Source organism: Gavialis gangeticus, unplaced genomic scaffold (assembly GCF_001723915.1).
Source record: "Gavialis gangeticus isolate Ggan-Ray unplaced genomic scaffold, GavGan_comp1, whole genome shotgun sequence".
Classification (NCBI taxonomy): domain Eukaryota; kingdom Metazoa; phylum Chordata; order Crocodylia; family Gavialidae; genus Gavialis; species Gavialis gangeticus.
The window spans coordinates 7,277,303-7,290,325 of NW_017728994.1; the positions used below are offsets into that span (position 1 = coordinate 7,277,303).

Below are 13,023 nucleotides of genomic sequence, written 5' to 3' on the forward strand. Positions count from 1 at the left end.
TATATATATATATATATATATATATATATATATATTTTTGCTGCCCTTGGTCTGGATTTACTAATGACTTTGGGTAAGCCCCAAAACTAAGGGGAGGGTGTGGCCATCCATCTTGACTTGTCTCCATGGGCCTGTCTCTGTTTTCTTTGTGGAGCTGGAGGGAGAGAGATTAATGTAATACGCGTGCAAACCATTTGTGAAGTAGTCTCACTACTTTCTGACTTGCCTCAATATAGGACTCTCTCGCATTTTGAAAGTCCGTATGGAAATGACGAAGAATAGAGTTGTTGACTGGGCCTTAGCAGAATATATGGCATTTGGATCTTTGCTGAAAGAAGGTATCCATGTTCGACTGAGTGGACAGGATGTGGAAAGGGGCACTTTTAGGTAAGTACCAGCCTGATTGCTGACAAATACTATTGGATGGAAAACTACATAGGAGCATAACTAGGCGTTCATTTTACGTGTTATATTGCTATCTGAAGTGTGGAAGGAATTGTACAATCATTTGCTGTTACACTGTACTTGTAGTGTTTGATGTGCAACAGGTTGAAGGGTGTGGTGGAAGATACAAGTATATGATTATCTTTTGAAAAATAAGTCATAACTTCTTATAAGACAGAAGAATATGAAATTAGCTGTAAATGAGTACTTCTTTTTTAGCAGCAACATATTAAGTTGAGACTTGGGGTTCAGTGAGAGTGGTCAGGCAAGTGGGAAGGTAGATCTGTGAGCAGTGATGTAATATGGTAATTGACTTCATATGCGTCTATCACTTCATCCTGAGTGGGTATGGGGAGAAAGGGGGTGCAAATGATGGAGCCCTGGGGCTTATGTGGAAGGTGGCACAAGGGTGCAGAAGCACCACTGGAAGACTTGTAAGAGTGACCAGGGAAGCCAAGAGAGGAAAGTGATGGTACCAAAGGGAGGACATGTTAGACTAGAAACTTTTCTGCTAGACTGCAAGTAACATGGACTAAATATACATTTCTGGAAGATTTCCTTGCAAGACATTTTTATACTGGTAACAAGCACTTGTAGTGCCTACTTTAAGAGAGAGACAATAGCCTAGACCAGGTCTATTCAACTGGTGGCATGTGAGGTCCCTAAATCTGCCACTACCACTGCCCACACACTGCTGGCATTGCCTGGGGGCTACTTGTGGTCCCCAGCCACACCGAAGTTGGACAGCCCTGGGCTAGTACAACCTTCCATGAATCACTTTCCCGTCCACTCCCCCCATCCACCGCACCACAAATTTAGGAGAGTCTGCATGAAGCTGACTCCCCTATCTCAAGGGAAAGTTGTAAGCTGTCTCTGGCACTGACAAAAGCAGTAAACAGGCCTCAGCCTTCTAGTCGTTTTTCTGTTGGTGCCTTACAAGCAGGGATCCCATCCTGGGTCCTAGGCCACACCTGTTAAAGTACCTTTTTCCAGCATTGATGCTGAGTTTTGATAGGATGAAAAAAAGCACTGCTTAAGAGATGAGCCAAGTTGCCATCACCAGCATCTAGCAAGGTGAGATTTAAGTAATTTGATTTGTGTTTAGGCTCAATAATCTAAGACCAGGCAAAACGAAAAAACCCCACCTTCTGCTGCCCTGGTTTTGACTTTCAAATCAGTACAAGGTAACCACTAATAAAGTGCGCTATATTTGCCTTTGGAACTATCGGTGGTGCAGAGCATCTTTAGAATTGCAGTTCCAGTTCCAACCACCAGGGTACTGACTTCCTCTCAGGTGTAAACAATCTTGGTACTTGTCCATAGCAGAATACCTATTCTACCTGGGATACTGTCATCTTCATAGGGGGGCAGAACACACTTAATAGAATGGGGGTTGTAAACTTCTCTGGGCATATGGACCCTTAGACTCCGTAAGTCCACCCTCCCATTCCTGGGTAAAACAATGCAAGTAAGGAATTCTACAAAGGAGTCCATGAAGGGTGAAAAAGAGAGACTTAGGGCTCATAGAGCCTGTCTTCCCAACTTAGTATGCAGCCTATGATGGAAATGTCCTATATGCTACTCCAGGAGAGCTTGTCTGGCCCAGTGAAGGACTATTGGAAACCCCAAAACACATGTCCTACATTTGCATTTTAGCCACCCTCAGACAAATTGTTGGGATGTATTGGTTCCTTGAAAAGGGATTTGAATGTTTTTATTCTCGTCTTCCAGTGGATTTTCCTTTAGTGACTTAAGGTCAAGAGAAAGCAAAACAGGGGCCTTCTAAGTCCCTGACAGCGTTCCAGCAGATAGGGACCCAAAGAAATTGGATTGCTAAGTTGCTTATTCTACTCATCAACCTGGCTCCATATGAAGGTGGCTTATTTTCCTGCCTCCTCTCTCCAAATACAACTAAGACTAGCACAGGCTGTTTCAGTCTATATTAAGGCTCCCTAAGGAACTCTAGAGAAATTGACATCTTGACAGGACAAACATAGTTGTCTGCTGGGCAGTAGTACAGTTGGACCCCAAGTTACGGAGAGGATACATTTTTGAAAAACACCGTGCAGGTTGAAATCGTGTAACTTGAGGCATTAAGTCAATGGAAAACATGGGAATAGAGACCTGGGATCAAGATTTGATAACAGTATTTCATAATAAAATGATATTTAAACACAAAATAATGGAATTAGTAGCCTTATTAAAACCTTTACTCCCAGCTACATGCTCATACAGAGACAAAGCTTTGGCCCTAATTGGCATGCCATTGACTACTGCTCCTTTTGTATTGGTCATTTAATTGATCCAAAGATTAAAGAGTTTCTCAACCTTATCTAAATGAGGAATTCTAGTCACCAGTGACACTCCTGACCTCACAGGGGTTGTCATTTTCACACAGTCTCTAATTTTCTGCTCACTTTTTTAATGGTACGCACAGTCGATTCACTTAAACTGTATTGGCAAGCAATCAACGCAGCACTATTGCCTTCTCTTAATTTATCAAGGATTTCTATTTTCTGGGCCAGGGTGATAGACTTATGTGCTCTTTTGGGCACAACATAAAGGCTTTCTTTGATGCGATTTTCACAAATATTCAGGGGTTAATGTAACCAAAAATGATGGACAATCTTGGAGGAGATGACAAGTAATGCTAATGCTATGTAAGCAGATTCCAAACTAACAACCGCTCTACCGCAAACAGTGTAAACGTGAAGCAGGGTATCACGTAATTTGAAACGTCATCATGTTATATAAAGTGCGTATACGTGAATGGGTGCAACTCAGAACCGTGTACTTGGGGGTCCAACTGTATTTGGGGTAGTAGGAGTCCTTCTTTAAACAATGATAACTTTCTAATCACCGAGAGTGGAATCCATGTGGGATATTCAGGAAAGGAAGGTTACTTAGAGCAAAATGACTGCATGGCTCTTGGATATGTTGTCCAAATGTATTTCACAACCTTCTTTGCCTAAAGAAGAACTGTTAGGTTACTTTGACCTCCGTCTATATATTTGGCAGTGGGGTGGGATACAAGAACATTAGCTCACAAGTGTTCCCACAGTAGACATAATTGGCCAAAAAGAATCCAATCCTGTGCACCTGAGATGTGGTCCAATGAAGACAGCACCACCGTTACTGTAGGGTAAGTAGCTGCTGTTCCTTCCCGTTTCCTCACCACTCCCCCTCTCCAACCTAACTTTCCTTCTCATATTCTTGCCTCTAGAAAGGATACATTTTTATCTATTTTTATCTAGTATTACTGTTTTTTTGTTTGGCCTTAAGCTGCTGGGCTGTTATGGAGGGAAGGAAAGGTTTTTTGCTACTCTGGTAACCAGTGACATTCTGAAAGACATTTTAAATTGTTCAGATGGTAGTTGCTTAGAGCTGTAAATTTATTTTAACAAAAATGCCAAATGGCAAAGCTCTATAAGTAAATAAGATCTCTTATGCTGAAATGCTAAATGAATATAGGGCATGTGTGAATGACTATGGAATCTTACTGCTTTGCAAATAAAAGTGGGGCCTCCTATCCTCACCTCACTCTCAGTGGAGTAAAATCTTAATGATGTATTTAATTGAACCCTTTGATGCGAAGACCATTATGGGTTGTGGATGAACTAGTGGTCCTATGCTTCATTGTGATTGCCTGCAGAAGGTAATGATGAACATTGGTCTGTTTCAGCTGTTTGTTTCTGCTACACAGCTCTACATTTCTTTCGTGAGCTTCATTTAGTTTTGGACCTTTTGGGCGTTCCTCTCTTTTTCATCTTTAATGCCATTTTAGCAGCCATATATGAGCTCTCAAAACTAAGATCTTTCCAGGGAATTTCTTAGTTCCATTGTTAAGTTAAATTTTTGTCTTGCATGTCCAGGGGTAGTGCACAGCATGTTCATTGTTCACTTACTGCAAGTGAAGTTAGTGTTGACTGATGCACACAGTAATCTACAGGGACAGCATGCAAAAATAAGTGTCATACTGTCACTTCATAATCCTGGTTCCCTAATTTAGTTTATGGAAGAGCTGGTGAGTATTTTTAAGAACAAAAAGGGGTATTTTTAAGAACAAAAAGGCTGGTGAATGGGGGAAGGGAGGTATAAGGAAATAGATAACTCACTCTGTTCAGAGGAACACAAACAATCTCATTGCTTATGAGAAGTAACTCGATTGAGCTAAGATTAGGCAGGGATGGTTAATCATGTTAATCCGAAGTCTGGCAGAAGGCAGGCCAGAGCGATACATTAGAGATTAACTAATTTGAGAGCCATAAGATTTCATAAGCAACAGTTTGCTTCATCAGATGCTATGAATGGACTTGTAGGGAGCAGGAATTCTAAATAGAAGGCAGTAACGTAAAATGTAAATTATTTCACTTTATAGTTTTTCAAAAACCAAGCAATATTTTATAAAAACAAAATAAATGTTATACATTTTTAAATTATACATTTTAACTTTAAATATACCATTAAATAAATGCATTTTTATTTTATAGTTTAAATTTAAAATATAAAAATAGCAGTAAGATTAATGCAGAAGATTCCCAGCAGTCTCATCTTGTTTTTTGTTTTTGTTGTTAATCAGATAAATTGGCCTTTTTGAGAAATAAACACAAATGCTGTAAGATAAATGCTTGTGGAATGGAGCAGTGGAGCCTTCCTTAATCTTAGCTATTTGATTTTATAGCAACCTTTTCTTGCTATATTGTTGGGTTTCTGTGTGCCTGCGGCAATGAGGAGGGCCTACAAAACACTTGCTGGAGTGGAGTGATTGTAAATCTTAATTGCAATTGTTTAGGGGCAGCTGAACAATAAGGGATGAAATTGAAGTGCTACCAGAAACTCGTGCAAACCAAGCTATGTCAAGCTATGGTATTAGGGGAGAACTCTGTAGAAATTTGTAAGGCTTAATGTGTAATATTCAGACTGATTTTCATCAAGGGAATGAAGCAGAAACATTAACTCAGGATGGAGGCACATCTAAGAGACTGTGCAGTTCTAAATAAAGCTTGTCTACTCTTCACTGATTACAGTGTTGCCTCTCAAATTGATGCATAATATATGCATGTAACTCCCATAACTGTTAACAGGAGTGAGTCAAAAATTCCAGTGCATTGATAATGAGAACAAGCTGTTCTGCAAGACTGAAGAATGAGCAGTGTTGTACCCTCTCTTCAATTTTGGATTACTGTAAAAATATGAGGAGGTAAAATTTGAGATAAGTATTTGGGAGGACCTAGAGGTGCAGTACTGCCATAAGGTAAACATCAAAGGGTGGGGGGGTGGATTTTACTAGTCTGTACTCTCAGAGTGTCCTAAAGTAGTACCTGTAGGACAGTCAACAATATTTTTGTGACTGTCTTGTTCATATTAGTAGTCTTTGTGGAAGGGATTAGTCAGATAAATGGAGAAAGCTAACTGGGTGCTGACTGTTCTAACAGCCTTCACAAAGGATCCCCCTCATCTTACAAATTACAGAACTCTTCTCTGAAAGGATGTAATATAATGTTTGTTTCCCCACTAGTATGTAGAGATCACTTCTTCTGGTCTCCTGAATGGGATGGAGTTTAGTGAGTCATTTCCTTTTTCCTGCATGTTCCATGTCACTTAAATTAGCAGTAGGAAGGAAACTAGGTATTGTTACAGGTAAGAATGCATCTTTTCTCTGTCGTCCAGGAGTGGGGAGGAACTCGCTCCGATATGCTGAATTTAAGTGACACTGTCTAGGGTTAGTGTAAGACCTGATCAACACCTGGTTTTTCTGTGTCTGTAGCTCTGAATTGACTCAAGCTATGCATATGGTAACCCAGCTCTGCTAAGAAACTGATCTCCACTTTTTTAAGAAGCTGACTTTATCCTTTGGCTGGAGAGAGGCTGGATGTGGGGTTAGGTTTCTTTAATTTTTGTGGTTTTGAAAATAAGGGGAGGTATCTTAAATACTCTTTTCTTTTGGTTTTTTTTTCTTTCTGTGCTGTTTCTCAAAGACCCTGCCTGTTCCTGATCTTATGCTATTCATTTCTGTATAGATTTCAGAGCTGTTTTGTGCTAAGATATATTATAGCAGAGAGGGAGACAGAAAAATTATCTTTAATTTGTTCAGTACTGGCAGCTATGCAACACATAATAGCTGTTATCAGGATAATAGCCTTCCTTACATTAGTGGCTGTAGAGCTGAACATATTGGTGTGATTCACTCAGTTAGTCTTGCTCAGGGAGTTAATAGATTACAGTAATTACTTCAGTCATCTCTGTTTTGATGTTGTTCCTTGGTGCACCATTCTAATGCTGATTAATGAAGTTCTAGAAAGCTGTAAACAGTGTGAATGGGGTGGTATGGAGAAGGAAGATGCTACCTTCCTAGGTCTTGGTCCTGAAAAATCCTTGATAAGAAAACATCTGGTATAAAAGACTAGCCACAGTTAGTCATCCTAAGGAGGTGACTAATAGTATTCCACAATTACTTCTGAGTTGGGTAATGGCTGCCCTTTATTGAAGGCTATCCTGATTTCTTATTTCACATACTGTTTGACATAGAAGGCATGATGGTTTTTTTACCCTAATCTTTCACCAAAAGGACTCTATTCTTTTAATGATGCTGATATACTTTCACAACTTAATCCTTGAGTGAATTAAAACCAGCCCTGAATAGCCAGTGAAAGACTGTTCAGTGTCACATGGATACTATGTTGTGCTGTACAATTCTGTTTCTTATATTGTCAGGATTCACTATGCCTGATGGGAGAGGTAGTTCCATTAAAATTGTGATAGCTGTAGATGTTTTCAGGGCATAATTTCTAAGGTTTTGACTTCTGTTAATGAAAATGTGTCTGTTATAGACTCAGGTTTAATCTTTAAGAATGTATCAGAACTATAGCCAAATCAATTCTCTCCAACTATTCACAGCCATCGTCATCATGTGCTCCATGATCAAGAAGTTGACAAGAGGACATGCGTTCCTATGAATCACCTCTGGGAGCAGCAAGCCCTGTACACAGTGTGTAACAGCTCCCTTTCAGAATATGGTGTCTTAGGTAAGTCTCACAAAATATCTAGCATGTTTTCATATGCATTAAGATGTCTCAAATGAAACATGGGAGCTTACTGCTAAGTAGGATACTTTTAATCTAATGATTGGTAGAACTTTTAAATTTGCAGGTATACGTCTCATGTTCAGATTCTTGCAATTATCTGAATTTCTTTCTAGTTTGAAAAACTAGTAAACTGGAAAGAACCCTCTCTCCCACTTCCATTCTGGCTGGAAATAAGACAAATGCAGCCTTTCATTTTTACTTTGGCACTTCTGCTTTTACTGTTGATTAGAACAGGGAAGTTGGAAAGTATGAAAATGACTGGAAGGCTGGAAGGTATGAAAATGATATGGAAGCTGATTGGAAGGTATAAAAATGAATTAAAATTAAAATGGCTGACTTTCCTTTTCGCTGAACCCCCCAAAGAAAAGGTTTTGCCAGTAATACTGTGGTGGTCATGTCTTGACCTCTTTGATTAAAATGAGTTTTTAAAACAATACCAGTGTAACCCCAAAGCCAAATCTTGCTATTCTACAACAGACCATGATTTGTTTTTTTACATCTATTTAAAAATCTGTGGAATTGGGGAATTTTTCCTTTTAACATAATGGTTGTGCCTATGTTAATGACTGCTCACATCTGCACAAATACTATGTAGCTCCTCTCTTCCTATACCTCTGTTCCTTTCATCTTAAAACCTGACTGTTTGGGAGAAGGGTAGGAGCTTCATATGAAAACATAAAGCATCAAAGATTATAGAGAAAACATGTAGAGTGGTCTTAAACAAGACTGACTGATAGGGGTAGAATGCCTCTGTCCTAAAAACTGAACACCCCTTAAAATAAATTGTTTCTACATCTCAGAGGTTGGTTCTGTAGAAGGCATACACTTAATAAAAGGTATTTTATCTGGGTTCTGGCACTGAAAATTTTAACTGGGTGCCAGGTAGAGGTATAAATAAAATCAAGGATACCTCAGAATATGGGTATAAAAATCTGTCCTAGCCCTAAGAATAGAATGCTATTACAAATATGTTACATATATTGAGAACACAAATCTTTGTTACAAATAGGACTAATAATAGTGACTCAGATTTTACTCTTGCATGAGACATTTTATGGTCAGCTGGAGGGTGAATGGCTAAACTCAACCCACTGTACTAAGGTTAGCAGAAGGAGGAGATGTAGAGTGCAAAACTGATGCATGCTGGGCACATCTACATGTGCAAATGCTGCAGGGAGGGTTTACTCTAGAGTAAGCCCACCCTGGGCAGGCATCTACATGTGCAGGAATTTGGGAGCAGGTTTGCTGCTCCTGGCACCAGTCTGCTTCTGCTCCCTTTGGCTCTGCACCAACCTGGGGGAGCTGTAGGCCAGGGGCTGGCAGGGAGTAGGGGACCAAGAGACAGCTCTCTTCTGGTGCAGGGGTGAGAGGCTGCTTCCCTGCCTCTGGGAGCCACCTGCTGCTGGCATGGGCTCCAGTGGTGGAGCCAAAGCAGGGACAATATCCCAGTTCTGGCTCCCAGTCCTGGCTCCCTGACTGGGGACAGGGGGTTTGGAAAGATCTGCAGGGGAGGGGCAGGTCCCAACCCTTTGCCCAATCTGCTAGTGGGGCAGCTAGCAGTGAGCCCACAGCTGCTGGGTGGGGATCATGGAGCAGGGGCTGGGAACCATCTCCCAGTCCCCGCTTCGTGATCATGATTGTGGAGCTGGGGTGGGGAACAATTTCTTATAATTGCAGAGCAGGGGCTGGGAGCTGTCTGCTGCCGGGGCAGGGGAGCATTGTCCCCACTTATGCTCAGGTGGCAGCAGGCAGCTCCTGGTCCCGGCTGCCTAGATGACTGGGAGCAAATTTGCTCCTGGTGGACCATGCTTGCTGTACTGTGCAGTAATTATTTGGCAATTAATTTGCTGTTTGCATTTGCAGGTAGCAAATTAACTGCCAAGTAGAGCAAATTACTTTGCAGTAAGGGTCAGCACATCTAGATTTTGATACTTACTACATGGTAATTAGCTCTACTACACAGTTAAGCATCTCAAATAGATGTGCCCACTGTGATTTATCTTGAAGTTTTCTTGGCTTTGAATAAAAATCATGAAGAATCATTTCTTTAGCTAGGTGGGCAGGGTGGGTAGAAGGCAGCCGAGAGCTGGAGCTGGAGCCCCATGTGCTGGGGTAGGAGCCGCCTGGCTGAAGCTTCTTCCCAGCCCAGAGTGGCACAGCAGGAACTGAAGGAGGAACCACCACTGGAGGCAAGGGGAACCAAGCAGCACCCCAGAGGGCTGCAGCCACACTGGGATCAGCCCCGCTGTTAAACTGCGCACTGGCCAGAGCCAGGCCAGTGGGCATGGGCTGGAGTGTGGTGCAGGCTGCCCTGGGTGGGGCTTGGCCCTGTGCAGAGTGCCATGGGGGCAGCTATGGCTCAGATCCAGTCAACTGGCAGGCACCCTGCAATGGTCCAGTTCCAATGAGTTGGTGGGTCACATCCAGCCTACGGGCCATATTTTGCCCACCCCCGCTATATAACCTAGATTAGGGGTTCTCAATCTTTTTAGATTGAAGGCATCCTTAGAAAATTCTAGCTGTTAGCTTTCACTTCAAAAAAATTTTTTTGGTCTACAGAAGAATAATAGAGCAATTCTTCTGATGTAAAGAACTCAGACCACAACAGGTCAGAATGTTTTATGACCCTATGGATTCCTGTTTCAAATCTCTGGGTTTATTTGATAAATCATGTGTAAATGTTTGCACACTTAACAGTGCTAATATTGTATGGCACCCTGTGGCACTCTTAAGGATCTCAGTACACCCTGGTGGAGAATCTCTGACCTAAACATACTCATTCCAGATGTTTCAGCAGGGCCATTTGTGAAGGTAAGCATCATGGTCACCAAAGAGATGTTTTAGCTACTAAACTAAGGCACCCTAAATTGCACCATTTTAACCTAATCTGTTTTAGATAAACTGGTGCAAATATCCATCAATGCTTTTATTTGTTTCACTTAAAGAGGCTGAAATTTGAGTGTGTGTTAGCTTCTGGGTTATATTCCTAGTTACTGACTGGAGTGTGGGGGGATTTCTCTGCAGAGTATTTCAGGTTAGAGGGTTCCTTCTGGGATGTGCTCACTTCTTGAAATACACCAAGGGTGGGAGGGAAGAGTATAATTTTTGGTTTAAGGATTTGCTATGCTGAGAGGCAGATTGAGGAGTGGGTAGAGTCAAAGTTTTTCTTTCCTGATGACTGTACAGTAGGGGTGGGCAAAATGCAGCCTGCAGGCTAGGTGCAGCCCACCAGGCCATTCTGTCCAGCCCACGGGGCCCCTAAAAATGTATAAAATTAATATTTATTTGCCCCTGGCTGCTTGTCATGTGGTCCTCGATGGCTTGCCGAAACTCAGTAAGTGGTCCTCTGCCCGAAATAATTGCCCACCCCTGCTATACACCCTTTTCAATAAAACATATTTGGGGAAGTTGTCCTGAGAAGGAGACCAAGACGAAAAAGGAAGTTAATATTATGAATTTAATTTGACCATGTAAACATGTAAGAACTTGGAAGTATTTGGGGAATTTCCTTAGTTTCCTTGCATTAGAGCTAATTAAGTAAAAATGGATTGAATAGCTCTGCGTGACAGAACTACCGATTATTTCTCTGGCAGGTACAGAAGCAGAGAGCTGACACCTGCTCAGAGCTGTGAGCTCTGCACCAAGAGCCTGTTAAGAGCACCTGGGGTATACCTGCGCCACTGAAATGGTATTCTGACAAAATTGATCTGCCTCAAAGATAACTACCCGTGTCCTGCTTTTATCTTGCAATTCAGGATGTAGTTTGGTTTAGAGTACTGGGTGGAGAGCTAGGTTTTACATTCTAGCTGTTCTGTCCCTAGATAGATCTTGTTAGTTAGCTGCAGGGGAACTATTGCAGCTAGTTGTAGCTAAACAGCAGTTTTTGTGCATTATAAGTTTCATATGCTTTCTGTAGTAAAGCTGTGCTTCCAGAGTTGCTGTGTGAAGTCATATGGACAGAAAGACTAGTTTTCAGCAGTTTTTGTCTAGACTTAGAGGAGGTCAGCAGAAGTGATTTACAGGTCCCTTATATATATATATACATATATATATATATATAGAGAGAGAGAGAGAGAGAGAGAGAGAGAGAGAGAGAGAGAGAGCAAAAAAGGATACTAATATATATATAGAGCAAAAAAGGATACTAATGAACTGTTTTAAAGTTTTTTGGGGGGTTGTTTTGTTTTGTTTTTTTTGCAAACTCCCATCTCTCTTCCAACCTGAATACCTGTTAAAACTAAACCATCTTTCCATCTTGGAGCCTGGGAGTTCTGTAAAAATCATACATTTCATAAAGGAAATGTCTTCTGACATTGAAAATTTAACAATAACATTTAACTTAGCTGAGACTGCTGGACTTTGAGGTTTGAGGGTGGAGTTTGCAAGGTTTATTGGGTGAATAGCAAAAATGGGAAGAAGAGTATTGATTTCAAACCCAGAGCTCCAAATGCATTTTGATTTAGGATCATAGGCTGGAACTAGACTGCTGTCAGTGCTGGCAGGTGACAACAAGCAGCAATGGTCTCAAGTTGCATCAGAGGAAATTTAGGTTAGATATTAAGAAAAACTTTCTTACTAGGAGGGTAGTAAAGCACTGGAACAGAGTACCTAGATAAGTTGTGGAATCTCCATCCTTGGAGGTTTTTAAGACCTGACTAGACAAAGCCTTGACTGGGATGAGATATTTGGGGATGGCCTTGGTTTGAGAAGGGCATTGGATTAGATGACCTCCACAGGTCCCTTCCAACTCTTTTTTTATGATTCTGTGACATAGGGAAGTAGGCTTAGAAGGTACCTCAGGAGGAGGTCATTTTATCCAGCCCCCTGTTCAAGGCAGGATTATCCCTGACTAAACCATCCTGGTCTAACATGATCTTGAAAATTTCCATGGATGGGGATTCCACAACTCTTGTGTGATAGCCTGTTCCAATTCTAAACCACTGTTTATAGTAAGGAAGTTATTCTTAATCTCCAACCTAAATTTCCTTTGCTGCAGTTTGAGTCCATTGCTCAGCTCTAGAGACTAACCTAATAAATAGATTTGGGACAAGGTTTGTCCATAGGCTTTCTGAACAACACTGTTCACTGTGAAAAGGCAAAACTTTCTGAAAGATCCTGAAGAGTGTTAAACTGCTTTGCTAGAGGCCTCCCACACCATAGATATGCAACTATTGTTGGGTTGCCACATACCAGTGGTATTACTGATCCAGAATGACATGGTATTGTTGTGAATGATGATATTGCTACTTTTATTATCTGACTGAAAGTGAAACAGGAAAGTAGAAAGAATAGAATTAAGACCAGGATTTTACTGGGGCATATATTTGGCTGTGAGAAGGCATAAGAAGTAGGCCTGTGTGAAACGGATAGTATTTGCTTTGGATTCGGCCAATTCGGGGGACAGTGATTCGAATCGCTGTCCCAAATAGATTTTTCCCAAAAAACCCAGGTCAGACCCATTCCCCACCTCTCTCCCAGCCCAGCAATGACTGTG

At 41.3% G+C, this 13,023-nt stretch overlaps 1 protein-coding gene across 4 annotated transcripts in view; it reads left to right on the top strand.

Annotated features, from left to right (window-relative positions):
* The window catches only part of OGDHL (oxoglutarate dehydrogenase-like), a 136,215-nt gene that overhangs the window by 84,863 nt on the left and 38,329 nt on the right, over positions 1-13,023 (top strand). For all 4 annotated transcript variants that reach the window (XM_019502280.1, XM_019502278.1, XM_019502279.1 and 1 more), the window contains 2 exons: positions 237-387; positions 7,342-7,469. In XM_019502280.1, the coding sequence (XP_019357825.1) occupies positions 237-387; positions 7,342-7,469 (279 nt within the window). The remainder of the gene's footprint in view (positions 1-236; positions 388-7,341; positions 7,470-13,023) is intronic.